Consider the following 26050-nt stretch of genomic DNA (forward strand, 5'->3'; position numbering starts at 1 on the left):
AATCCACACTGATCAGCAAAATATGTTTGTAGGATCCACATTCAGTTGGGTCTTTGTCTTTCATGTGCATCAACAATATAGTGGCTTGTGCTACAGTTGGAGGCAAAGTGAAGCTGCAAACATCTCCCGCAAGCCACCGCATATTTTTTGTCGAAGTCTGCCGGGAACCCATTTGGTCCCGGTGCCTTTCCCGCCTGCATGGAGCTGATGCTCTCCATGACTTCTCCCAGTTCTAGATGGGCTTCCAGCCGCCTCCTCCTATCTTCCCCCATGACTGGCATGACCAATGATCTGTTTCATCCCCAAGTCCCCGTCAGGAGACTCAGAGGTGTACAGCCCCTGGTAGAAGTCCTCAAATGCTTCGGTGACCTGTTTTGGTTCAGTTATCAGTCCGCCTTTGCTATTTTACCTGTGCTATCTCCCTCATGGCTGCCTTCTATCTCAACAGGCAGCTAGTCTGGTCTCTGTTCTCATAGAAGGTCCCCTGTGTCTGGCAGAGTTGGTGCACTGCTTTCCTGGTGGATAGCAGGTTAAAGTCTGCTTGTAACATTTTCCTCTGTGCCAGAAATGCCACGGTCATGGCCTCGGAGGATCGTCTGTCTGCCTCCAGTATGGAGTCGATCAGTTGTTGCCTAGCTGTCCTCTCTCTCCTATCCCTGCATGCCTTATAGGCAATAATTTCTCCTCTGAGCACAGCCTCAGCACCTCCCAGAATGTGGAGGGTGAGACCTCCCCATTCCGGTTGTTAGTTGTGTTCCCGTGTATGGCTTGTGTTATTTTCTGGAAGAAGACTTTGTCTGCCAGGAGGGCTGCGTCCTACCTCCATGGGGGGTGTTAGGCACAGCCCATCTCCAACCTCACAACCATGCAGTGATCACGGAGTATTCCTCTCTTACTATCCCTGGGAGCACCGATTTCCCCACCCCAAAGACGTCGATATTGGTATAGACACTGTGTACTTGTGAAAAAAAGAAAACTCCTTCTCACCTGGGTGCATGAAGTGAAATGAAATGAAAATCACTTATTGTCACGAGTAGGCTTCAAATAAAGTTACTGTGAAAAGCCCCTAGTCGCCACATTCCGGCGCCTGTTTGGGGAGGCTGGTATGGGAATTGAACCCGTGCTGCTGGCCTGCCTTGGTCTGCTTTCAAAGCCAGCTATTTATCCCTGTGCTAAACCAGCCCCTGAACCTCCATGGGTCCACTGCCCCAATCTGCTCCCTAAATGTCCCTCGTTCTCCAGCCATGTTTGCTGTTTTTCCCTTTTTGGGGTTTGATCTGTCCGTCAGTGGATCCTGTACACAGTTAAAGTCCCGCCCCATGATTAGTCTGTGGGTGTTTATGTCGGAGATTTCCACCATGGTCTTCTTTACAAATTCCGTGTCATCCCAGTTGGGCACACGCACGTTCACCAGGACCACCAATGCCATATCCAGAACCTGATAACCATAACTCTGGGTCTGTAACCATCCTCGTCGTGATAAATATCGTCCTCTTATTAAGTAGTATGGCTACCCACCCTAGCTCTCGACCCGTAACATGAATGGTACACCTGTCCCATCCGCCCTTTCTTACCCGCAGTCGGTCCTTCACCCTCAGGTGTGTCTCTTGGAGGAGGACGATGTCTGCTTTCATACTTTTCTGGTGAGCGACGACTGGATCGTTTTACTGGGCCGTTAAGTCCCCTGACGTTCCAGGTGACTATATGCAGGATCAACCATACTTACCTTGTGGATGCACCCCTGCATCCGTGGTTTTCCTTTGTCTAGGGGCCACCCAACATGGTCGGCAACTATGTGTACGCCATGTGAGTGAGTCCTTGCACTCTGGGGTTTCCCTTTGTTTAACGACCCTCCAAAGTGTCTGCTTATGGTGCCACCTTGTTCCTCGTTGCCATGCGTGGCCTGTTGCAGCCAGCCGAGAGCCCTTCCCCCCCCTCTGTCACATTGTTCTCTCTGTGGTTTTGCATCTCCTCCTTCTGCTACCTCCCCTTCCCCACTGTTGTCCCCCATTCTATTTCCCCCCCATCTCTGTCGCCCTAATTTCCCCCCCCTTGTAGTATACCCCCCTCGCCAGGCGCTCTCTCCCTGCTGGGAGATGCGGGACAGATCCCTCCCCCCCTTCACTCATAACTCCTGGCGCTAGCTTTCCTGCTAGTGTGCTGGCCGCACTCCTAAGGTCGGCCCGACCCCCTCCTATGCCCACTGTTTCGATTTACCCTCTGACTCCTCCTCACCCTCTCCTGGCTCGCCACCAACCCCTTTATTTTGATCTCCAGGAGATGATTCAGTCACTCTGGTCCGTTGTGGCTTTCACCAGTTCTTGGGTTGCATTTCTCTAGGCCTCTAGTCCCTTTTCCACTTGGTTGAGAGCCATCTGCATCGTGGCCAGCGCTTCTATCACCGTCACCTTGACCGCTGCCTTGATTTTGACTTTTATTTCCTCCTTCAGTTACATCGTGAGGAACGTTTTCCAACGGGTCGCTGGCCTACCCCTCTCAGGAGTGACCAGGGAACCCCGGCCTCTTGGGTCCGCTGACTCACTCGCTGCTCCTGTCCTTTACATTCAAGCATCCATCAAAATATATTACCCCCATCTCCAGTCATACCAGAGCCACCACAGACATCACAGAAAGTATTTTTCTCAGATAAGAGACCGGCCTGTAATGTTGCAGAATATTCTTTAACTCCAACACAATAAAATTAAACCAGCGACAGTGGTTAGGGGTCATTCTCAACACATGAGGACCTGTAGGCCTATCCCTACAACCTTCCTTCATTACACTCAGGAGACATACTCTTCAGTGGGAAAATATGAGCCAGAATGAGAATGGGAACTAAATGCCCCTCCTGCATTTTGACCGCGCCCATGAAGACCTAATCCTCTCATCCACCTCCTAGCAGTGGTGCTACTCATATTTATCATGAACAAATTAAGGATAGCAAGCAACCTAAATTATCATCATAAACATATGGATAAGACGACAAGATGGATGTCAATCACGGACCCAACTATCATACCACTTGCACATCACACCCCTTAGCTAGAAGGAGCACGCTGAAGGTGTTTTCCATTCAAGGTAATTGGAGATCTCCGCGTTTCTTAAAGGTAAAATATTCAACATAGGGCTCAATTTTTAACACCTCCCTGCTAACATGATAAACAGCAACGTAGGATCAGGCAGCAAACATAACAGGATAAGGGCTCGGATTTCCAGTGAGCTGCAGATTGTTACTCCAAATTATTGCCTTCCATGGTGTTCACAAAAGCCAAGGCACCAGCTGGATTATGGAATGTCTTTACATAGTTGTCTGATAATTTACTTGAGTCATTTTCGGACTTTGCTTCTGTTGCATCGCTGCCAAGAAATCTTCAAAGAAGGAGACCCTCGTCCCCTCATGGAGCCAGGTCCCACCACGCCTCGCTGCTTCCAATAATAATTGCTTATTAATAATCGCTTATTGTCACAAGTAGGCCTCAATGAAGTTACTGTGAAAAGCCCCTAGTCGCCACATTCCGGCGCCTGTTCGGGGAGGCTGGTACTCTTTGGCGATCCACAAAGTTATGAAAATGAATTACAGGTCTGGGGCTTGGTTGTCCCTGGCCTTAAAGGTAGGATACGATGTGCCCTTTCCAATTTAACATGCTCAGATTTGTACCCAGATTAAGAAAATGTGGCAGCCAGCTCTCAAAAAATTTCATAGGGGTCTTACCCTCCACTTCTTCAGGCAAACTGATGACCTGGACATTTTTCTTCCGGCCTCGGTTTTCCAGATTCTCCAGGATTTATAACATACCTTGCAGCTCATTTTCCAAGGATGCAAGTGGGCCTCAGCTGAAGAAGATATTCAGCATTCTCTCCTCTGTTTCATCGAGCCTTTTATTAGTTCGGTCTCATATTCTGTGCCAACAAGCCGAGTTTGTCGTCAATGACTCGAATGATGTTCACAGTCATCAGCTGCAATGCTTTTGAAAGTGCTTGATCAAGAGCCCGCTCGAGGATCAAGTCGCCATATTACAGAGCCAGCTCCACTCCAGTTGCATCTGACTGCTCCCCTTTAGCGGCGATTTTCTTAGGGTTCCTCAGCATTTTGTCTCCAGAAATCCTCCAGGGACATATTGTGGTAAACCCCGTTATTGCATTATATGTATTGTATTGTAATGTGCATGCTTGTGCATGCCTGGGCTTGTCCAGGCTGGCTCCACCTGTGGCTCCTCACCTCGGGCTTATGTATAAAGGTGGCAAGTCTTCGCCTCCGACCCAGTTCGGGTCCAGAGGCAGGAGGCTTGCTGTTTAGTGTATTAAAGCCTCAGTTACGTTCATCACTCGTCGTGTGGTATTGATGGTGTATCAGTTTAATACACTAAACTTCTAAAGATGAACTCATCACTCAAGCCTGATCGCTTGGAGCTGGACCCACAGGCAGCCGACGCTACAGAAACGTTTAAACACTGGCTAAGCTGCTTCGAGGCGTTCTTCACATTCTTCAATGAAGACCTCACAGATCTCCAAAAGAAGCAGGTCCTCCATGCACGGGTGAGCCAAAGTGTCTTTCCCCTCATCAGGGACGCCCCCTCGTACGCGGAAGCAATAACACTGCTAAAAGGACAATACGTGAAATCCATTAACCAGGTATATGCTGGCACCTCCTTGCAACGAGACAGCAACGCCCTGGGGAATCACTCGCAGAATTCCTGCGTGCCTTGCGCATGTTCTGCCGGAACCGTGACTGCCGGGCGATATCGGTTACCCAGCACGCGGAGCTGCTGATCAGGGACGCTTATGTCACGGGCATGAACTCTAACTATATCCACCATCGATTACTAGAAGGGGGGACACTCGGCCTCCCAGAGACAGACAACTGTCCAACTTGCTGGAGGTGGCCTCCCAGAACATGGGGGCCTACACCTCCAACCGCGCAGCACCTTCGTGGGCGCAGCCATCAACCGACCCGGGTGCGACACAAGCCTGCGCCGCGCAGCGGCCCGCCAACGCCGGAGGCCTGAGGTGCTACTTCTGCGGCCAGGGTAATCACCCCAGACAACGCAGCCCGGCATGTAACGGCTGTGGAAAGAAAGGCCACTTCACAAAAGCCTGCCAGGCCCGATCCCCCCCCTAAATCTTCTAGGCCCAGCAGCGCTGCCTGCTGCCTGTCGGGACCGCCCCCAGCGACCGCTCCACCCGCCATATGCGACCCACGGGGGCCGCCATCTTGGACGCCATCGCCGCTGACACCCGCCACACGCGACCCATGGGGGCCGCTATCTTGGACGCCATCGCAGTTGCCACCCGCGGCTCATGGGAGCTGCCATCTTGGGACCACTCCGCAGCCTCCCGGGAGCCCAGCTCACCCGACCGTACGTTGGCCGCCGCTCCCTCCGACCGGCCTACCGACCGCCTTCCGACACTTGCCTCCGTCACACTTGACCAGTCCCGGCCGCACCACCTCGCGAAGTCCACGATGACCGTCCGGATCAATGGGCACGAGACGGCCTGCCTTTTCGACTCCGGGAGCACAGACAGCTTCATACACCCAGATATGATAAGGCGCTGCTCCCTCCCCATCCTACCAGCGACCCAGAAAATCTCCCTGGCTTCCGGATCCCACGCAGTAGAAATCCGGGGGTTCTGTGTCGCGACCCTTACTGTACAAGGCGTAAAGTACACTGACTCTAGGCTCTACGTCCTCCCCCATCTCTGCGTTCCCCTATTACTGGGGCTCGACTTCCAGTGCCATCTCCAGACCCTTACCTTAAAGTTCGACAGACCCCTGCCCCCCCCCACCGTCTGTTGCCGTACGACCCTTAAGGTCGCCCCACCCTCCCTCTTTGCAAACCTCACCCCGGACTGTAAGCCCGTCGCTACCAGAAGCGGACGCTACAGTGCCCAGGACAGGGCCTTTATCAGGTCGGAGGTCCAGCGACTCCTGCGCGAGGGGGATCATTGAGGCTAGTAATAGCCCCTGGAGAGCCCAAGTGGTGGTCGTGAAGACTGGGGAGAAGCACAGGATGGTCATCGATTACAACCAGACCATTAACCGGTACATGCAGCTCGATGCGTACACCCTCCCCTGCATATCTGACATGGTCAATCAGATTGCACAGTATCGAGTCTTCTCTACAGTCGACTTGAAGTCCGCGTACCACCAGCTCCCTATCTGCCCGGAGGACCGCCAATACACTGCCTTCGAGGCAGGTGGCCGCCTCTACCACTTCCTCAGGGTCTCCTTCGGCGTCACCAACGGGGTCTCGGTCTTCCAAGCGGAAATGGACCAAATGGTTGACCAGTACGGGCTGCGGGTCACGTTCCCGTACCTAGACAACGTCACCATCTGCGGCCATGACCAACAGGACCATGACGAGAACCTCCGGCGCTTCATCCACACCGCTAAACTCCTGAACCTAACCTATAATAGAGAGAAATGCGTCTTCCGCACAACCCGCCTAGCCATCCTCGGCTACGTTGTGGAACACGTAGTCCTAGGGCCCGACCCCGACCGCATGCGCCCCGTCCTGGAACTCCCCCTTCCCCACTGCTCCAAGGCCCTGAAGAGATGCCTGGGGTTCTTCTCGTACTCTGCCCAGTGGGTCCCCAACTATGCGGACAAGGCCCATCCACTAATCAAATCCACCATCTTTCCCCTAACGGCTGAGGCCCGACTCGCCTTCAATCGCATCAAGGCAGATATTGCCAAAGCCGCGTTGCAAGCTGTGGACAAGTCCATCCCATTCCAGGTGGAGAGCGATGCGTCGGTCTTTGTTCTGGCCGTTACACTCAACCAGGCGGGCAGGCCCGTGGCTTTCTTCTCCCGTACCCTCCATGCCTCCGAAATTCGACACTCCTCCGTCGAAAAGGAAGCCCAAGCCATCGTAGAAGCTGTGAGACATTGGAGGCATTACCTGGCCGGCAGGCGATTCACTCTCCTCACTGACCAACGGTCGGTTGCCTTCATGTTCAATAACACAATGACAAGATTCTGAGGTGGAGGATTGAGCACTCCACCCACAGGTATGATATCTTGTATCGACCTGGAGAGCTCAATGAGCCCCCAGGTGCCCTCTCACGCGGTACATGTGCCAGCGCACAGGTAGACCGACTCCGGGCTCTCCACAACAACCTCTGTCACCTGGGGGTCACCCGTTTTTTCCACTTCATCAAGGCTCGTAACCTGCCTTATTCCATCGAGGAGGTCAGGTCCGTGATCAGGGACTGCCAGGTCTGCGCGGAGTGCAAACCGCACTTCTATCGGTCAGACAGAGCACATCTGGTAAAGGCCTCCCGCCCCTTTGAGCGCCTCAGCGTGGACCTCAAAGGGCCCCTCCCCTCCACTGACCGTAACGTATACTTCCTCAACATCGTTGACGAGTACACAAGATTCCCCTTCGCCATCCCCTGCTCTGACATGACCTTTGCCTCCGTTATCAAGGCCCTGCACAGTCTTTTCACCCTGTTCGGTTTCCCCGCCTACACCCACAGTGATCGGGGCTCCTTCTTTATGAGCGATGAGTTGCATCAGTTCCTGCTCAGCAAAGGCATCGCCTCCAGCAGGACGACCAGCTATAACCCCCGGGGAAACGGACAGGTGGAGAGGGAAAACGCAACGGTCTGGAAGGCCGTCCTTCTGGCCCTACGGTCAAAAGGTGTCCCAGTCTCCCGCTGGCAGGAGGTCCTCCCCGATGTGCTCCACTCCATCCGGTCGTTCCTATGTACAGCCACTAACGAGACTCCTCACGAGCGTATGTTTGCCTTCCCTAGGAAGTCCACCTCAGGGGTCTCGCTCCCGTCCTGGCTGGCAGTCCCAGGACCCGCCCTTCTCCGGAAGCCATAAAATCAACCCCCTCGTCGAGAAGGTCCTGTTCCTCCATGCAAACCCCCAATATGCCTACGTGGCACACCGGGACGGGCGGCAGGACACGGTCTCCCTTCGGGATTTGGCACCTGCAGGTTCCCCGGCGAACAACACCACCACCCCCCTCCCTACACCGTCTTCCCCCATCCCTGTCCACCTCCCTCATGAGCTGATACCCACAGGCCCACCGGCAACAAACATCACCACCTCCGCCCATACACCGCCTCCCCCCTTCGCCAACTGAACATCTGGGTGAAGAAGAAGAAAGCATGCTCCCGGACGCGTAGGTCTCGACGCCGGCGCCCACACCACAGCCGGGACTGAGGCGATCACGGCGGAAGGTCAAGGCCCCCGACAGACTTGACCTTTAAGATCACTTCACCTACGCCAGACTCTATTTTTTTTAAACAGGGGGTATATGTGGTAAACCAAGTTATTGCATTATATGTATTCTATTGTATTGTGCATGCTTGTACATGCCCGAGCTTGTCCAGGCTGGCTCCACCTGTGGCTCCTCCCCTCGGGCTTATGTACAAAGGTGGCAAGTCTCCGCCTCCATCCCAGTTTGGGTCCAGAGGCAGGAGGCTTGTTGTTTCGTGTATTAAAGCCTCAGTTATGTTCATCACTTGTGTGTTACTGATGGTGTATCACATATTATGAAGTATTCACTCCTGGATTAGTTAAGTATGTGCCACGTAAGCAAGATAACTGAAGGATTAAAAGATGAGTAGCACCAGCCCACATGAAAACACTGCTAATCCTGTTCTTACATCACATGATCCCCGTAAGTTAATTTGTTGAGAAATGAACAGAAATTAATCATTCAGATTGTTTTCCATGTGTTTGTTTTTCCCCACAGTAATTCTGGTTTACAATATAATGGAATAAAATTCTTTGTACCAACCTTCAGGCTAGGGACAAGTTTGCAGGCACCTTCCCACACTCTCTTGTGGTCTTCCGAATCATTCTCCTCATTCCAATTCCCAAGCTGGAAGATTCCTCCCACGGTTACTAATTTGCTCCTGAAATAAGAAACAATAAAATCAACTGCAAAACAGTTTTCAAATTGAAGGTGTCACACAACATTTGTCCCAATACAAAGCTTACTTCTCAGCCAGTAACAGTACTTGTGTTGTTCTCCTTTACTTTTGGGCTGGGAACATTGCAGCAAGTGTATTGGTCCTTCCTTTCAATTCACTTTACCATATGCATCACCTTCTTGGGGAGAGGGCAAATATCTTGGTTCTTAACTCTAAACCCTGTCACCAAAGTTTAGTCGATAGAGAACTCATTATGTGAGGAACGCGGAAAGCAATCTGAGTCTTGGTGTATTGAATGCCTCAGTCATTCTACATGGGAAGGTACAATACAGAAGGCTGACAATTCCTCACAGGGAGGGGGAAAAAAGGTAGAGGGAGACTGATCAAAGCTGCTTTTTCACATCTCCTAGTCACCAGCTTCATATTGCAGACGCAGCATCATCAGTGCAGGGGCGGGCAGATCAAAAAAAGGCAGGCCTCTCATTCTCAAAAAAGGGGGAAAAGGAAGATTAGTTTGTTATGCAATATCCTGTGAAAATGTTATTTCTGGGTTAACATATTTATAAACATAAGAATTACAACTTCATAAAGCTTTTACGTTGCCCATTTTTATCTATTAATTCAACAGAACGACGGAAGAACAAAAAATAAACAGCACATAAGAAAAGCAATAGAGCTGATAGGGAAGGGAAGGAGACGATCAAAATCAAAGATAATGCAGGCTGACAGAAAAGGAAAGAAACAAAATTCCAGAGAGCTTGACAGACACTAGGTTAATTACAGCATTTATTTATTTTCTTCATTCAGACGAACTGTTCTCCGATCAATCTTCCCTATGGTTACCATTGTAGCTTTCAGTCCTTTGAGTACTTTGATTGCACCTACCCTGGTATAATATATGGCATGGAATAAATCGTGGTCGTATCATCGTTTGACAGAATGAAGTGCTTTATCCAGGGTGCATAAACCTGAAAAACATTTTAAACAGATGAGAGATTAAATACTTGCAATATTAGGTAGCTTGAAACAAGAGAAAAATGTGTGAGAATTTCAGCTACATTGGGCAGGATTTAACAAAATGGGAACAAAGTCCCATGGCGAGCACGTATAGCCACGTGTTTCCTGGCGGTCGCAGCGCCGCGAAACACACTATAAAACGGCACTAGGGTTAGATAATAATAATCTTTATTGTCACAAGTAGGCATACAGTAACACTGCAAGGAAGCCGGGAATCGAACATGGGACCCTGGAGCTGTGAAGCAACAGTGCTACTCACTGTGCTACCGTGTTGCCCAGCAGGGAATGCACAGCTGAGGCCGCACATAGCCTTGTTTCCTGCTCTGAGGAGCTCCGCTCTCCGGAACTCCTCACTGTAGCAAGAGTTCGGGATGCCATTTAAAAATGGCATCCCGATCTCTGGAGCCCCCAAAGCAACCCCTGACCATCCCCAAGCCCCAACACACTATGGGAGGACCCTCCGCCCCCCCCTCCCCCAAACACCCACGCAGGGCGCCCCCAGCTGGATCACCACCCCGCTAAAAATGGCAGCTTGGCACCTTGGCAGTGCAATGCTGGGAACCAGGTGGCACTGCCACGGTGCCTGGCTGGCACTGCCAGGGTGCCCATGTGGCACCAGCAGTGCCAGGGTATCACACTGCCTGAGGACCACAGGGAGACCTGTGGTCTCCAATCCCCTGGGTGTCCCCCAAGTGTGCCATACCATCTGGTCCTCATTTGTGGAGACCAGAACAGAATGGCGCTCACCCGAGCTCTCTGAGGCAAAGGAGATAGATCCCATGCCTCAGGTACCTCGGGAATCTGCGCATTAACATGAGACAAGCTGTCTTGCTTTAATATGTTTTAATATTCAGATTTGCTAAAAAGTGATCCTGTCCACACCGCCCACAATGGGCAGGATTTACATCGCAACGCCTTGTGAGATCGCGTTATATCCCGTGAGGCGTTGCGAGTTCGGTAGATCTTATGGCAGTGCCTCCCGGCCATGCTGCGCCATGACGAGCTGCTTTTCGGGCACATTTGGAATAATCGATCATAGATCATAGAATTTACAGTGCAGAACGAGGTCATTTGGTCCATCGAGTCTGCACCGGCCCTTGCAAAGAGTACCCTAAGCCCACACCTCCACGCTATCCCCACAACTCCACCCCATCCCCGTAACCCCACCTAACCTTTTTGGGACACTAAGGGCAATTTAGCATTGCTAATCCACCTAACCTGCACATCTTTGGACTGTGGGAGGAAACGGGAGCACCCGGAGGAAACCCATGCAGACACAGGGAGAACGTGCAGACTCCACACAGACAGTAACCCAAGCCAGGAATCGAACCTGCGACCCTGGAGCTGTGAAGCAACTGTGCTAACCCTCGTAATAGGACTGTGGTAAATTATTTCAAAATTACAAATGTCGGGGGATGGTGGCACAGTGGTGAGCATTGCTACCACACAGCTCCAGGGTCGAGGGTTCTGACACTGGGTTACTGTTTATGTGGAGCTTGCACATTCACCCCATGTCTGCGTGGGTTTCCTCCGGGTGCTCCTGTTTCCTCCCACAGTCCAAAGATGTGCGGGTTAGATGGATTGGCCATGCTCAATTGCCCCTTAGTGTCCAAAGGTTAGGTTACTGGGATAGGGCGTGGGAGAGAGTCTAGCCCGGTGCAGACTCAATGGGTTGAATGGCCTCCTTCTACACTGTAAGGATTCTATACTAATATATAAAAATAGAGATATTTTCAGCAATATCAATACTGGGTTCATGATTTCCGAAGGTTAAAAATTCCAATTAACCCAACTGTAATGTGTGGATCCAAATAACTTAAAAGTAAAAAAGGAATATTGAGTTAATTTAGTGGAATGGTTTCCCACGCATCATGTGGTTTCAGATTGGAATTAATACCAGTTCAAATTTGTCATTTCCACTGCTTTCAGTAGAGATATGTTCTATTTGTGCTATTATGAATATTATTACAACAATCTCATGTACTCTATGATGTGCGAGAGGGATAGACACATCAGAGCAGTTTATTGGAAATTCAGCATTCTAGTTACAGGGCCATACCAGGAGATGCCTTAGTCAAGGGCCTTCCTTTGGTGAGTTCTCCCAGTGAGCCAGAGAAGACAGAGCCAGGAGTGAGACACAGCTAAGAGTGAGTTTGGGAATTTGAATCTAGGTGGGAATTGAATTAAATCAGTAAGGCAGCTCCTTTTAAATTTCAGGAGTTTAAATTAATTTAAATTAAGCTAGTATTGTGCAGTGTGGGTTAACAAGGGTTGCCCCACCCACTCACATAACTGGTTGGCAGTTAAGTGTCAGTCACTTAAATCTACCTTGATCTAAAAGCAGGTGGGGGAGGGGAGTCAATTCAGGACAGTTTAAAAAGAGCAACTTGTAAAATCACTCCCAGTGAGTTCTCCCAGTGAGCCAGAGAAGACAGAGCCAGGAGTGAGACACAGCTAAGAGTGAGTTTGGGAATTTGAATCTAGGTGGGAATTCAAAGCTGGGTGGGGAGGAGGTGCTTTTTATCCTTGGTAAGTGACTGGTAAGTAGTGTTTCTGTTTTTCTTTTCATTGGTATATTTATTTATTTTTTCTTTGTTGTTTTTTTTGTTGAAATTGTAATTGTTGAAGTTAACCGAAGGTTTAAGACATGGCAGGAGATCTCAGACCCGTGTCATGCTCCTCGTGTGCGATGTGGGAGCTCAGGGACACGTCCACTGTCCCTGGCTCCTTCACGTGCAAGAAGTGTGTCCAGTTGCAGCTCCTGTTAGACCGCTTGACGGCTCTGGAGCTGCGGATGGGCTCACTTTGGAGCATCCGCGATGCTGAGGACGTCGTGGATAGCACGTTTAGCGAGTTGGTCACACCGCAGGTGAAAGGTACTGAGGGAGATAGAAAATGGGTGACCAAAAGATAGAGCAAGAGTAGGAAGGCAGTGCAGGTGTCCTCTGCGGTCATCTCCCTGCAAAACAGATATACCGCTTTGGATACTGTTGAGGGAGATGGCTCACCAGGGGAAGGCAGCAGCAGCCAGGTTCATGGCACCGTGGCTGGCTCTGCTGCGCAGCTGGGCAGGGATCAGTGTTGGGTCCACAACTGTTCACAATTTACATAGATGATTTGGAGTTGGGGACCAAGGGCAATGTGTCCAAGTTTGCAGACGACACTAAGATAAGTGATAAAGCAAAAAGTGCAGAGGATACTGGAAGTCTGCAGAGGGATTTGGATAGGCTAAGTGAATGTGCTAGGGTCTGGCAGATGGAATACAATGTTGACAAATGTGAGTTTATCCATTTTGGTAGGAATAACAGCAAAAGGGATTATTATTTAAATGATAAAATATTAAAACATGCTGCTGTGCAGAGAGACCTGGGTGTGCTAGTGCATGAGTCGCAAAAAGTTGGTTAACAGGTGCAACAGGTGATTAAGAAGGCAAATGGAATTTTGTCCTTCATTGCTAGAGGGATGGAGTTTAAGACTAGGGAGGTTCTGCTGCAATTGTATAAGGTGCTAGTGAGGCCACACCTGGAGTATTGTGTTCAGTTTTGGTCTCCTTACTTGAGAAAGGACGTACTGGCACTGGAGGGTGTGCAGTGGAGATTCACTAGGTTAATCCCAGAGCTGAAGGGGTTGGATTACGAGGAGAGGTTGAGTAGACTGGGACTGTACTCGTTGGAATTTAGAAGGATGAGGGGGGATCTTATAGAAACATATAAGATTATGAAGGGAATAGATAGGATAGATGCGGGCAGGTTGTTTCCACTGGCGGGTGAAAGCAGAACTAGGGGGCATAGCCTCAAAATAAGGGGAAGTAGATTTAGGACTGAGTTTAGGAGGAACTTCTTCACCCAAAGGGTTGTGAATCTATGGAATTCCTTGCCCAGTGAAGCAGTAGAGGCTCCTTCATTAAATGTTTTAAAGATAAAGATAGATAGTTTTTTGAACAATAAAGGGATTAAGGGTTATGGTGTTCGGGCCGGAAAGTGGAGCTGAGTCCACAAAAGATCAGCCATGATCTCATTGAATGGTGGAGCAGGCTCGAGGGGCTAGATGGCCTACTCCTGCTCCTAGTTCTTATGTTTATGTTCTTCCCACCCTCTTACTATCTGCTGTGAAGAATTCATAAAATAGGAAGAAAAGAATTATTACCCATTCTCCTGATCCCCGTAGTGATTATAAGATATAATGTACACTCACTCACCTTTATGACCTGCCCTCTAGCAGGTATCAGTTCTGGGTCTGGCTGCAGCTCTTGAGCTCGGATGCCTGTACAATTCACTATCACATCAAAGTCTGGCGATAACTAACATAGATACGTACATGAAACAAACACATGTGTAAGAACACACTGGCACACAAAAACATAGATACTCTAATAATGTTACATGGGAAAAATATCTCAGGGATTATATGCCATAATATTAGTCAAGAGTACCTCTTGGAAGGAAGTGATTTTCTTCTGAACAAACTGAACTCCATGTTCCTTTAACCTTAAATAAGATGAAAGGTGTCTATGAAGTTTGTTACTGGGATCCACACTAGCATTTAAAATTATATTTCTATATGTCTGGCTAATACCTATAGCACATGAATAAACTTTAGGCTATCTCTACTAAAAGTATCCATCTCACCTTTTCTCCATCATTCAATACTTCCAAGCTGCACTTGGGTTTCAAATGGGAGTTCACTGTGAAGGCACTACAGTCACTGGCAACCAATCTCGGGTCTGCACAAGGCTGTTGCCCAGCTGGGGTATATGCCCAGAAGCTCCCTGAAACCTTAATTTTACTTTACTGCATTAGTTGTAACTCTTCTAAGAATTGCGATCCTCAGCCACCCCTGTTCAGTCGGCCAATTCTGAGCAGAAATTACATGGATAAAAATCATTGTATCCTACCTCTCCATCAACCACGGTAAATAACTTTTTCCCTCCAATATTAGTGTGGTGTGGAACCAACCAGAGCTGCAAAACAGAGAACATCCATGAGTGAGAAGTTGATCTGTTCGTTGTTGGGCCACACAAAAAACCAGTGGTAAGAAAGATTTGTTTTCAGTGTGAGGGCCAACAAAATTTTAAACCTCATTAGTTATGAATGGCGTTGTAATTTCTTTACACAGAGTACAGAGGAAGTCTTCTCCCATAACCGTCATTAACTTTTTATTCATGTACTCAGACTATGACACTAAACTTGCACATTTTAAAAGAGACGTGCAAGTGCAAAAAGAACAGGTTGTTTTTGAATCCTCTATGACTTCGGGCATCTTATCGCGGTAACTTCTTTTTGCCCTAAAACCCTTGGAGCTTTCTCTACTCTTAGAGTTGACGTCTTGTGCATCCCCAATTTCCAAAACATCAACACCGCCAGGCATGACTTGCACTGCTCAAGTCCAAACCTCTGGAATCCCATTCCTAAAACTTCTGCATAGATAGTGGACGCGATTCTCCGCTCCGAAGGCAGAGTGTCAGCGCCGGCGCCAAAATGGGAGTGTTTCACTCCACGGTCGGCGCCCGTTCCGGGACCCCATTCTGTGCAGTACAAGGGGACCAGCAGGGGTGCGGCGGGAAGCGCGGGGGCACGGCCTCGGAGCGTCGGAGACATGGCGCCACGCAATCGACACGGCGCCGCGTCGCACATAAGGCGACGCGAGCGCACAGGCCGACGATGGAGCAGCATGGTGCCACGCCGAGCAGCGCCCCGGTTCACCGACCACGAGCTGGAGACCCTCCTGGACACCCTCGAGGAGAGGAGAGGGCGTCTGTACCCTGGACCCGGCCAGAGGGTCCAACCCAACGTGGCCCGGTGTCTGTGGAGGGAGGTGGGCGCGGCCGTCAGTGCCATCACGTTGACATCCAGGACTGGCGAGCAGTGACGCAAAAACCTCAACAACCTACTGAGGGCAGCCAGGGTGAGTGCTTAGCAATGTGCCCATGGCACCAATCCCCCTACCACCCACATGTGTAACATCCACCTCCTCCCCAGGGGGACGGTACAACCACAGCCGTGACCCGCATGGCTTCAGCCACCCATGCAAACCACGTTGGCTGTGTGCCAACTGAATGCATCGGACCGCCTAACCATGCTATCATCCCTCCCCCCCCCCCCCCCCCCCACCCCAGGAGAAGAGCGGCCATAACCAGCGAGAGCGTGCCCGAACCGGAGGGGGTGAACCTGACTTGCGGCCCCTCACCGTGCACGAGCAGAGGGCACTGGACATAGCTGGGGCACCCGAGGGCCGGGTGATTGCCCATGCCGAGATCGGAGGTGCGCCACCAAGTGAGATCCCCCCCCTGCCTGGCGCCTTTCCCCTCAGCACTCTCCCCTTAGCCCTCTCCCCTTAGCCCTCTCCCCTCAGCCCTCTCCCCCTCAGCCCGCTTCCCCTCAGCCCGCTTCCCCTCAGCCCGCTTCCCCTCAGCCCGCTTCCCCTCAGCCCGCTTCCCCTCAGCCCGCTTCCCCTCAGCCCGCTTCCCCTCAGCCCGCTTCCCCTCAGCCCGCTTCCCCTCAGCCCGCTTCCCCTCAGCCCGCTTCCCCTCAGCCCGCTTCCCCTCAGCCCGCTTCCCCTCAGCCCGCTTCCCCTCAGCACGCTTCCCCTCAGCACGCTTCCCCTCAGCACGCTTCCCCTCAGCACGCTTCCCCTCAGCACGCTTCCCCTCAGCACTCTCCCATCAGCACTCTCCCATCAGCACTCTTCCCTTAGCACACTACCCCCAGCACTCTCCTGTTATGGGCGAGGCGTTTTCAGAACCCCAAAATGTATCATGGAGTTCAACCAACCTCTCCCTTTAATGGATTTGTTGCTTTTCAGAGCACACAGTTTTTTCCCTAGGTGTGGGATTACAATTATGGATACGTGGGTTTTTAAACACAAAACACGGTTTATTCCATGAACTCAACTTAACATCTTAAATAAACATTGGATCTCTTAACACCCCTTACTTCAAAGATAACTCAGGAATATTGCAACAGTAAATACTTCCTTAAAATGTTCCTTCAAACTTCCAAGAGACTTAACACCTTTAAACAGTATGACATCAGGTTAAAGGATATATATATATTTTATTAAAGGATATATATATATTTTGTAGAATGGCAGAGATATATTAGCTTGGTTGATTTAGCTCCAGTACCTTGTTTTTTTCCTGCAGCTCTCTGGACACACACACACACATACACACACAACCTGCTTTCTCCAACTGCAAAACTAAATTGTAAAACTTGCAGCTCTCTGGAAACACACAGACACACACTGCTTTCTGAACTGCAACTAAAAACCTGCAAAATGGATGACATGAGCTGAGCTCCACCCACTCTCTGACATCACTGTTTTCTGAAAGGTACATTGCTTAAACATCCAGTTCTTAAAAGCACTCTCGCATGACACTGCCCTCAGCACTCTCCCCTCAGCCGTTTCCCCTCAGCACGGTCCCCTCAGCACTCCCCCCTCACCACTACCCACACCCCCTTCCACCTGCCTAACCATGAAGGTGTATTGTGTGTCGCAGGGCCACACGGTGACCGACCTGGAGCACCTGGCAGACGCAGCCCGCATCCAGCGCCTGGACGGCCAGCCGACGCAGATCAACTGGGCGCATCAGGCTTACACTGCCCCCGGTCAGCGCCTGGGCGGCCAGCCCGCAGGGACTCTAGCAGCGATGGGGAGGGCAGCTCCAACAACAGCTCTCCGGCCCAGTCCAGTGATGACACGATGACCCAGGACACCAGCACACAGGGGACAGGCAGACACGACACGACGACACAGGACACAAGCACACAGGGGACAGACAGGCACAACACAGGACACAAGCACACAGGGGACAGACAGACACGACACGACGGCACAGGCCACAGGCACACAGGGGACAGACAGGCACGGTACGACGACACAGGACACAAGCACACAGAGGACAGACAGGCACGGCATGACGACACAGGACACAAGCACACAAGGGATAGACAGGCACAACACAGGACACAGGCACACAGGGGACAGACAGGCACGACACGACGGCACAGGCCACAGGCACACAGGGGACAGACAGGCACGGTACGACGACACAGGACACAAGCACACAGAGGACAGACAGGCACGGCATGACGACACAGGACACAAGCACACAGGGGATAGACAGGCACAACACAGGACACAGGCACACAGGGGACAGACAGACACGACACGACGACACAGGCCACAGGCACACGGGGACAGACAGGCACGGCACGACGACACAGAACATCAGCACACAGGGGACAGACAGGCTCGGCACGACGACACAGAACACAGGCACACAGACAGGCACGACACGACGACACAGGACACAAGCACACAGGGGACAGACAGGCACGGCACAACGACACTGGACACAGGCACACAGGGGACAGACACAACATGACAACACAGGAATCAAGCACACAGGGGACAGACAGGCACGACACGACACCACCACGGAGGGGAAGAACATACAGGACATGGCACCGCAGGTCCGCTGAAGACACCAAGGTTGCGTCACAGCTGTCCCCTGCACCCCGGCCACGGCAGATACTCTCACCTCTGTTGGCCATTTTAGTGATGAGGCTTCTGGGACACTAACTGGTGCACACCACACAGCTGCTCCGGTACAGCAGGTGGAGGTAGGAGCAGCCGAGGGGCCGGACGGTCGGAGGGCAGCCCAGCCCCGGCAAACACCTGCCGTTCAGATGGGTCCCGGGTTCCTGGAGTTCCCCCGCCCACCCATAGACCCGATGCAGTCAGGGACCCAGGGGCGTGAGAAGGTGACGGCCAGTTTCTAGCACCTGCAGACGCAAGTGCACGAGTGCATCCGCGTCCAGGAGCAGGAAATTATGCCGGTCATGAGTGTCACACAGGCCAACACCGCACAGGTGGTGTCCGTGGTGGAGACAATGGTGGCGACTGTGTCGGGCATGGGACTGAGTTTGCAGGGCCTGGGGCTATCTGTGTACGTGTCCTCCAGTGCCAAGGACAAGGCTACCGTCTCACAGGCAGCCATGAGCCAGGGCCAGCTGAACATCACAGAGGCGCTCAACAACCTGGCACAGTCTCAGCAGTCCATGGCCCAGTCCCAGCAGGCCATCGCTGATAGCACCAGCGCCATTGCCCGGGTGATGGACAGCATTGTACAAAGCCAGACAGGGATGGGGAACTCCCTGAACTCCATAGCTGTGAATGTCCAGACTCTGGTCGATACCAGCGCGGGCCTCCAGGATTGGCAGCGCCCATGATGGTGGTGCCCCAGGTGCTGGATCCGCTCGTACCCCCATCCCATGGAGAGCCCTAGGGGGCCATGGAGGGGGGGGGGGGTTGCTGGATCGCTGTGCCACCTCGGACTCCCCCCCACCGTCCCTGGTGCATCTAGTGGGCAGAACAGGGTGGCACCACGCCATCCCTTTTGCCTGAGGTGCAGCCTGGCCCATCCAGTCCGGGCCGCCCCAGGAAACGGCCACGAAAGGGGACCCTAGTCACAGGGCAGTAATTACAGGAGTCCACCGCCAGTTCTGCTGTACCATTTGGGGGAACACCGAGACGTAGACATACTAAGGCCAGAATGGTAGACACTGATGAGTAAGTGGGCACGGGTGCAGGGCACAGAATAGTTAGATGGGCTAGGACACATATACAGGACGTCTGTTATTAAACACATTCCATACCTGAGCTGCCTCTGTGCTCTGTCCAATGCGGCGGGGACTGTGTGCTAGTGTGTGTGAGGGGCGCTGCGGTAGAAGTTGAGCTTCGGTGCGTGTGACGCACGCCCCCCCCCCCCCCCCCCACACGGTTCTCCCACACCAACCCACCCTCAGCCATACGCCAGGGCCATGGGATGCAGTGTCTGGGCCGCGTGCAGGGTCCTCCCAGGTGGAGGGTCTTGATGTGGCCATGAGTCAGACATTGTCAAACGATGTATGGCTCGGAGCCCATCGCATGGCGGGCTGTCATCATCCTCCATGCCTTGTACCAGACCCGCTTACACCATCAACCGTTTGCCCCCATCCCGTTGAGTCACGAGTGATTGTGTCATGGAGGGGTCGTATGCATGCGGGTGATGTGGTGGTGTGGGAGGTGAGGGTGGTCGGTGGTGGGGGAGGTGAGGGTGGTCGGTGGTGGGGGAGGTGAGGGTGGTTGGTGGTGGGGGAGGTGAGGGTGGTCGGTGGTGGGGGAGGTGAGGGTAGTCGGTGGTGAGGGAGGTGAGGGTGGTTGGTGGTGGGGGAGGTGAGGGTGGTCGGTGGTGGGGGAGGTGAGGGTAGTCGGTGGTGAGGGAGGTGAGGGTGGTCGGTGGTGGGGGAGGTGAGGGTGGTCAGTTGTAGGGGAGGTGAGGGTGGTCGGTGGTGGGGAGGTGAGGGTGGTCGGTGGTGGGGAGGTGAGGGTGGTCGGTGGTGGGTGAGGTGAGGGTGGTCGGTGGTGGGGGAGGTGAGGGTGGTCGGTGGTGAGGGAGTTGAGGGTGGTCGGTGGTGGGGAGGTGAGGATGGTCGGTGGTGGGGGAGGTGAGGGTGGTCGGTGGTGGGGGAGGTGAGGGTGGTCGGTGGTTGGGGAGGTGCCGGACTCTGCGGTCTGTGCCCATGCTCATCACTGCTGACGCACACCATGGTCGCTGAAACGCGTGCCTGCTGGCCCAGCGGCGGCGTTGGCAGCATCCTGTTGCCGTCCATCCCCCATGTCCCGTGCACCTGCTTCCCCCTCGCCATCCCCCTCATCTGGAGAAGAGTTCCCCTCATCCTGACCGTCCTCCTCCTCCTCCTCCAGCACATCGCCCCTCTGCTAGGCTATGTTGTGCAGGACGCAGCAGACCACGATGATGTGGCCGACCCTCTCCGACGGGCACTGGAGGGCCCCCCAGAGCGGTCCAGGCATCTGAAGCGCATCTTCAGCTGCCCAAAGCACCTCTCGACTACATTCCTGGTCGCTGCGCTCTGAATTGGTCTGTGGCCTCCGGATAGGCATCATCAGCCACGACCGCAATGGATAACCTCTGACGCCCAGCAACTAGCCCCACAGCCGGGGGGAGTGTCCCTCGAACATGGCGGGGATGAACGATTGGGACAGTATAAAGGAGTCATGCACACTGCCAGGGTACCTGGCGCAGACGTGCAGGATCGTCATCCTGTGGTCACAGACCACCTGCACGTTCATTGAGTACGTGCCCTTCCTGTTCAGGCACTTGACCCTTTCCTCCAATGTGGGCCGCATGGCGATGTGCACTCCATCGATCGCCCCCTGCACCATGGGTATCCGGGCAACAGCGGCGAAATCCGCCGCGCGGGCATCCTGGTGGGCGCGGTCCACAGGGAACTGTATGTACCGGTCTGCGATGTCGTACAGCGCGTCGGTGACAGCCCGGATGCACCTGTGCACCGAGAGATGGCTGTGAGATGCCGGACAGGTCCCTACTCGGTGACTGGAATGACCCCGTCACGAAGAAGTTGAGGGCGACCGTCACCTTGACGGCCACTGGGAGGGCATGTCCACCCCCGGTCCTACGTGGTGCCATCAGGTGGCAGATGTGGGCAACGGTCTCCCGGCTCAGCTGGAGTCTCATCCTGCACGCCCTGTCCGGGAGGTCCTCGAAGGACATGCGGGGTCGGTACACATGTTGTCTCATCGGACGCCTACGTGGCCGTGGCACACCCTTCTCCTCCTCCTCCTCGTGCTGTGGCTCCCGCATGGCGTGGTGCTCCTCCTGCGCCTCTCGGGTGTGTGGCCCTGCGGCCTGGACGGCTTGCATGTGCCCTACTGCAGCCCGCTGCTCTACAGCAGGCTCCGCCACCTCCCTGTCACGCCCATGCTCCAGCTCCCACTGGGCCTCATGCAGGGCAGCAGCCCCGCCACGGTGGCCAACAGTGCTGGAAGATGGCTAAACATTGTACTATCTGTAGGGGGTGGTGGTAGACAGGGTTTCAGCATTGGTATACACCCCTCCACAACCAGGTGCCATGGGCTACATGGCCAGCCCGGTTACCAGCACGCGCCCCAGCCCTGCCCCCCCAGTGCCCTGAGATCTGTCGGCCGACCCCTCTGCCAGGGCCACAGCCTGGTGGCAGTGCCCGGACCAGGGGGCTCCCGTGAGTGTCGTCCTGGACATACCAGCTGGTGGGTGCCGCCAGTTTGGTGGGGGGGTGCAGGTGTCTGGCACATGTCAGGACGGCCGGGCCGCCTACGCCGCGAAGTGAACGGGTTGGGTGGACAGCCGCGTGTCCGCTGTCATGGTGTTTGGCCATTGGATCCGCCCTGCCATGGTGGGCCGTGGTCGCCCGCAGCGTTTGTCGCCCTCACCGCTCCTTCCCGCCCCCCAACACCCCCAGATGTGTGGGCCCCCTCCCCCCACACCCCCGGATTTGTGCTCACCCCCACCCCCAGATGTGTGGGCCACCCGCCACCCCCACCCCAACCCCAGATGTGTGGGTCCCCTCCCCCAACACCCTCGGATGTGATCTCCCCAACCCCACCCCCGGATGTGTGCCCCCCCCCGACCAGCCTCCCCCACACTTCCCGCAGACGCCAGACACGGCCGTGCCGCTCCCCCTCCCGGGCTTCCCACCCCCAACGCTGTCAACCACAACCCCCCCTCCCCCGGGGCCCGCTCCACGCCGTCACCCACCTCCTCCCGCAGCGTCAGCCAGCACGACTGGCTGATGCTGCTTTATACCATGTTAAAACGGTGCCAGCGTGACATCCGGTCACGCCGGCGGGACTTTGGCCCATCCGGCCCGGAGAATCTCTGCTTCATCGGAGAAGCGCCGCTGCGACCGTTTTCTGCGATCCTCCAAGCGGCCGGGAGCCACGAGCGGGCGCCCGTTTTGCCACGCATCAGAGAATGGTGTCCCGGCGTCGGAGAATTCCGCCCACTATCTCTCTTCTTCTTTAAAATACTGCTTAAAATGGATCTATTTAACAAAATCTTGGCCATCTATCCTAATAGATCTCTATGTGGCTCAGCATCAGGGACGGGCGGGCGGTGCAGTGGTTAGCACAGCTGCCTCACAGCGTCGAGGACCCAGGTTCGATCCCGGCCCCGTGTCACTGTCCATGTGGAGTTTGCACATTCTCCCCGTGTCTGCGGGGTCTCACCCCCGCAACCCAAAGATGTGCAGGGTATGTGGATTGGCCATGCTAAATTGCCCCTTAATTTGAAAAAAAAGAATTGGGTACTCTAAATGAAAAAATAATGTGGCTCTGTGTCAGATTTTTTCTGATAATACCCCTGTGAATCTCCTTGGATCAATTTACTACATTAAAATTGCTTATAATTTTAAGCTGTTGTGACAAATTCCTTTTTTGACACTTCGTCACTTAGCACTTATCAGGACTTAGCATGAATAGAGTTAATAAAGAAATTCTGTTTTTTGTCTTATAACACAGTAAAATGTCCTGGCCCCGGAATTCCTCGGGCTGGATAGGACAGAGTGTTTGATTTCCATTCAGGAGGGAGCCCAAATTTGCACACAACTGATTGTGGTAGTATGCATTAGTCATGCGAGGGCCTGAAATTCAAATTAATTTTTTCTTTTGGAGTGGATGCCGTAAAAATATTGATATGGAGATGCCGGCGTTGGACCACCGATGGACCAGTTGAACCAGGAACACTCCTCGTCACAATGGACGTCTCGGCACTCTACACCAGCAACCCCCATGGCGACGACATTGCTACAACAGCCTCAGTACTCAACACTGACAACTGCCAATCCAGAGACGCAATTCTACAACTCATCCGCTTCATCCTGGATCACAATGTCTTCACCTTCGACAACAAGTTCTTCATCCAGACACACGGAACAGCCATGGGGACCAAATTCGCACCTCAATATGTCAACATCTTCATGCACAAGTTTGAACAAGACCTCCTCATCGCACAGGACCTTCAACCGACATTATACACCAGATACATCGATGACATCTTTTTCCTTTGGACCCACGGCAAAGAATCACTGAAATGACTACACGATGACAACAATAAGTTCCATCCCACCATCAGACTCACCATGAACTACTCTCCAGAATCGGTTGCATTCTTGGACACACTCATCTCCATCAAGGACGGTCACCTCAGCACTTCACGACAACGCAGAATCGGCGAGTAGAAACTGATAGCCAAGTTCCGCACACATGAGTACGGCCTTAGCCGGGACCTTGGATTCATGTCGCATTACATTTACCCCCCACCATCTGGCCTGGGCTTGTGAAATCCTACCAACTGTCCTGGCTTGAGACAATTCACACCTCTTTAACCTGTGATTATCCCTCTCTCCAGTCGCTCCGTCTGGACCTGTAAAGACTTAATTACCTGCAAAGACTCGCATTCAAAGTATCGTCTTGCATCATTGACTTTGTCTATACATATGTTTCTGGAACCCACCAGTTCATTCACCTGAGGAAGGAGCTGCGCTCCGAAAGCTAGTGATTCAAAACAAACTTGTTGGACTTTATCCTGGTGTTCTAAGACTTGTTAAAAATATTGAACTTAATAGGATTAGATTTAGTGTCAGCATCATGGTCATCAGGTAAGTGTTCTGACACAGGGTCACTGATAATCCTAACCATTAAAGATTGACGTGGAACATTTTTGTCAATTCAGAAAAACAGTTTGAACTTTCCTTGCTGACCAGTTGTACTCAGAAAGATTGTCCATTAACCTAAACTGTACATCATAATCAGCACGGTGGTACAGTGGTTAGCACTGCTGCCTCAAAGCGCCAGGGACCTGGGTTCAATTACAGGCTTGGGTGACTGTGTGGAGTTTTCACATTCTCCCCATGCCTGCATGGGTTTCCTCTGGGTGCTTCGGTATCCTCTAAAGTCCAAATATGTGTAGGTTAAATGGATCAACTATGCTAAATTGCCCCTTAGTGTCCAGGAATGTGCAGGTTAGCTGGATTGACACACGATCAATGTGCAGGGTTACGGGGATAGGGTAGAGAGTGGGCCTGGGCTGAGTGCTCTTTCGGAGGGTCGGTGCAGACTTGATGGGCTGAATGGTCTTCTTCTGCACTGTAGGGTTTAGATGAGGTTTGATTAGTGATGGTTTGACTCTGGGCTCAATTTCAGCATTCCAGGAACAGAGCTTTCCGTGATATCACTGTCTGCAAAGTCATTCTAGGATAGCTCAAACCTTTTTGGAAAATAAATACCTAAATCCAGGAAACAGTTTGAGTTCTTCATCTGTCAAGTGTCTGAACCCTAAAACAGCATCTTTCCAGGATGGGTCCTATGACGAAGAAGAAGCAAAGAAACAAGTTAGATGCATTTTCCTCAGGTCCTGAAAGGTGAGAACTATATAATTTGTTTCCTTGTTGTAATCTCAATTACACATAGACAAATAGTATACGAGTGTGGATAAGCAAATCAAACCCCAATGGTCTATCCCTCTGTTTACCTAGCTGTCTGAGATTCATGGCATACTGTCATTGGGACAAGTCCACTGGCATTGATTTATTTAACATAGAAAGATACTAAGGAAGCCACTGAGTGTTGCTGTATGAACTCAGATAGATGTTCATAGTTAAAGAAGATTGGGTTGCTATGGACTGTAGTAATTAGTGTCACACCGATCAGAAAGTATCCATGCGCAGGAAAATAAAATTAAATTTTTAGAAATTAGTATCACAACTGAAAATTGGCACCATATTTTAAAGATTTTTAAGCTGATTTGAGAATATACATAGATTGAATCCTTGACAGTAGTGCAATATCAGGGTGTTTTCATCGATCATGATATAGGTTAGACAGAACGTTCTTCTCAATGTGCAGGCCAGCGATATCAACGTGCAGCCATCAATGCCTAGAAATATTAATGCACGCTTAAAGTGTTTATATTCAATTCCTTTGTTCGCCTCTTTAGTGAAGTTATTAACTTATTGAACAAAACTGCTTAATGCCAGAAATAAATTAACAGACAGACGAATGTCATATAAATTCATGAAGTGTTGCTTCACTAATTACACCAACCGTAAAGTCTAAGCACATATTCTTGGTAGATTTTCTTTTGTTTTCCCTTTTGCAACAATTTACATAGTCAATTACCATGGTCAATTCTTCACGTTACTAATCAACGCTGTGAAATATGTGTCATTTTATATTTAAACATAGAAACAACAAGAAGCAATTAGCAGAATTCTTGCGAAATACTTCCCTTCCTCAATAGCAT

At 52.0% G+C, this 26050-nt stretch overlaps 1 protein-coding gene across 2 annotated transcripts in view; it reads right to left on the reverse strand.

The window, feature by feature from the left end:
• The window catches only part of dao.2 (D-amino-acid oxidase, tandem duplicate 2), a 96876-nt gene that overhangs the window by 40034 nt on the left and 30792 nt on the right, over positions 1-26050 (reverse strand). For both annotated transcript variants that reach the window (XM_072482080.1, XM_072482168.1), the window contains exons 4-9: positions 25035-25111; positions 14801-14866; positions 14339-14393; positions 14105-14206; positions 9775-9857; positions 8754-8871 (exon numbers count right to left, since the gene is read on the reverse strand). In XM_072482080.1, the coding sequence (XP_072338181.1) occupies positions 8754-8871; positions 9775-9857; positions 14105-14206; positions 14339-14393; positions 14801-14866; positions 25035-25111 (501 nt within the window). The remainder of the gene's footprint in view (positions 1-8753; positions 8872-9774; positions 9858-14104; positions 14207-14338; positions 14394-14800; positions 14867-25034; positions 25112-26050) is intronic.

This window comes from Scyliorhinus torazame, chromosome 1, assembly GCF_047496885.1.
Source record: "Scyliorhinus torazame isolate Kashiwa2021f chromosome 1, sScyTor2.1, whole genome shotgun sequence".
Taxonomy (NCBI): domain Eukaryota; kingdom Metazoa; phylum Chordata; class Chondrichthyes; order Carcharhiniformes; family Scyliorhinidae; genus Scyliorhinus; species Scyliorhinus torazame.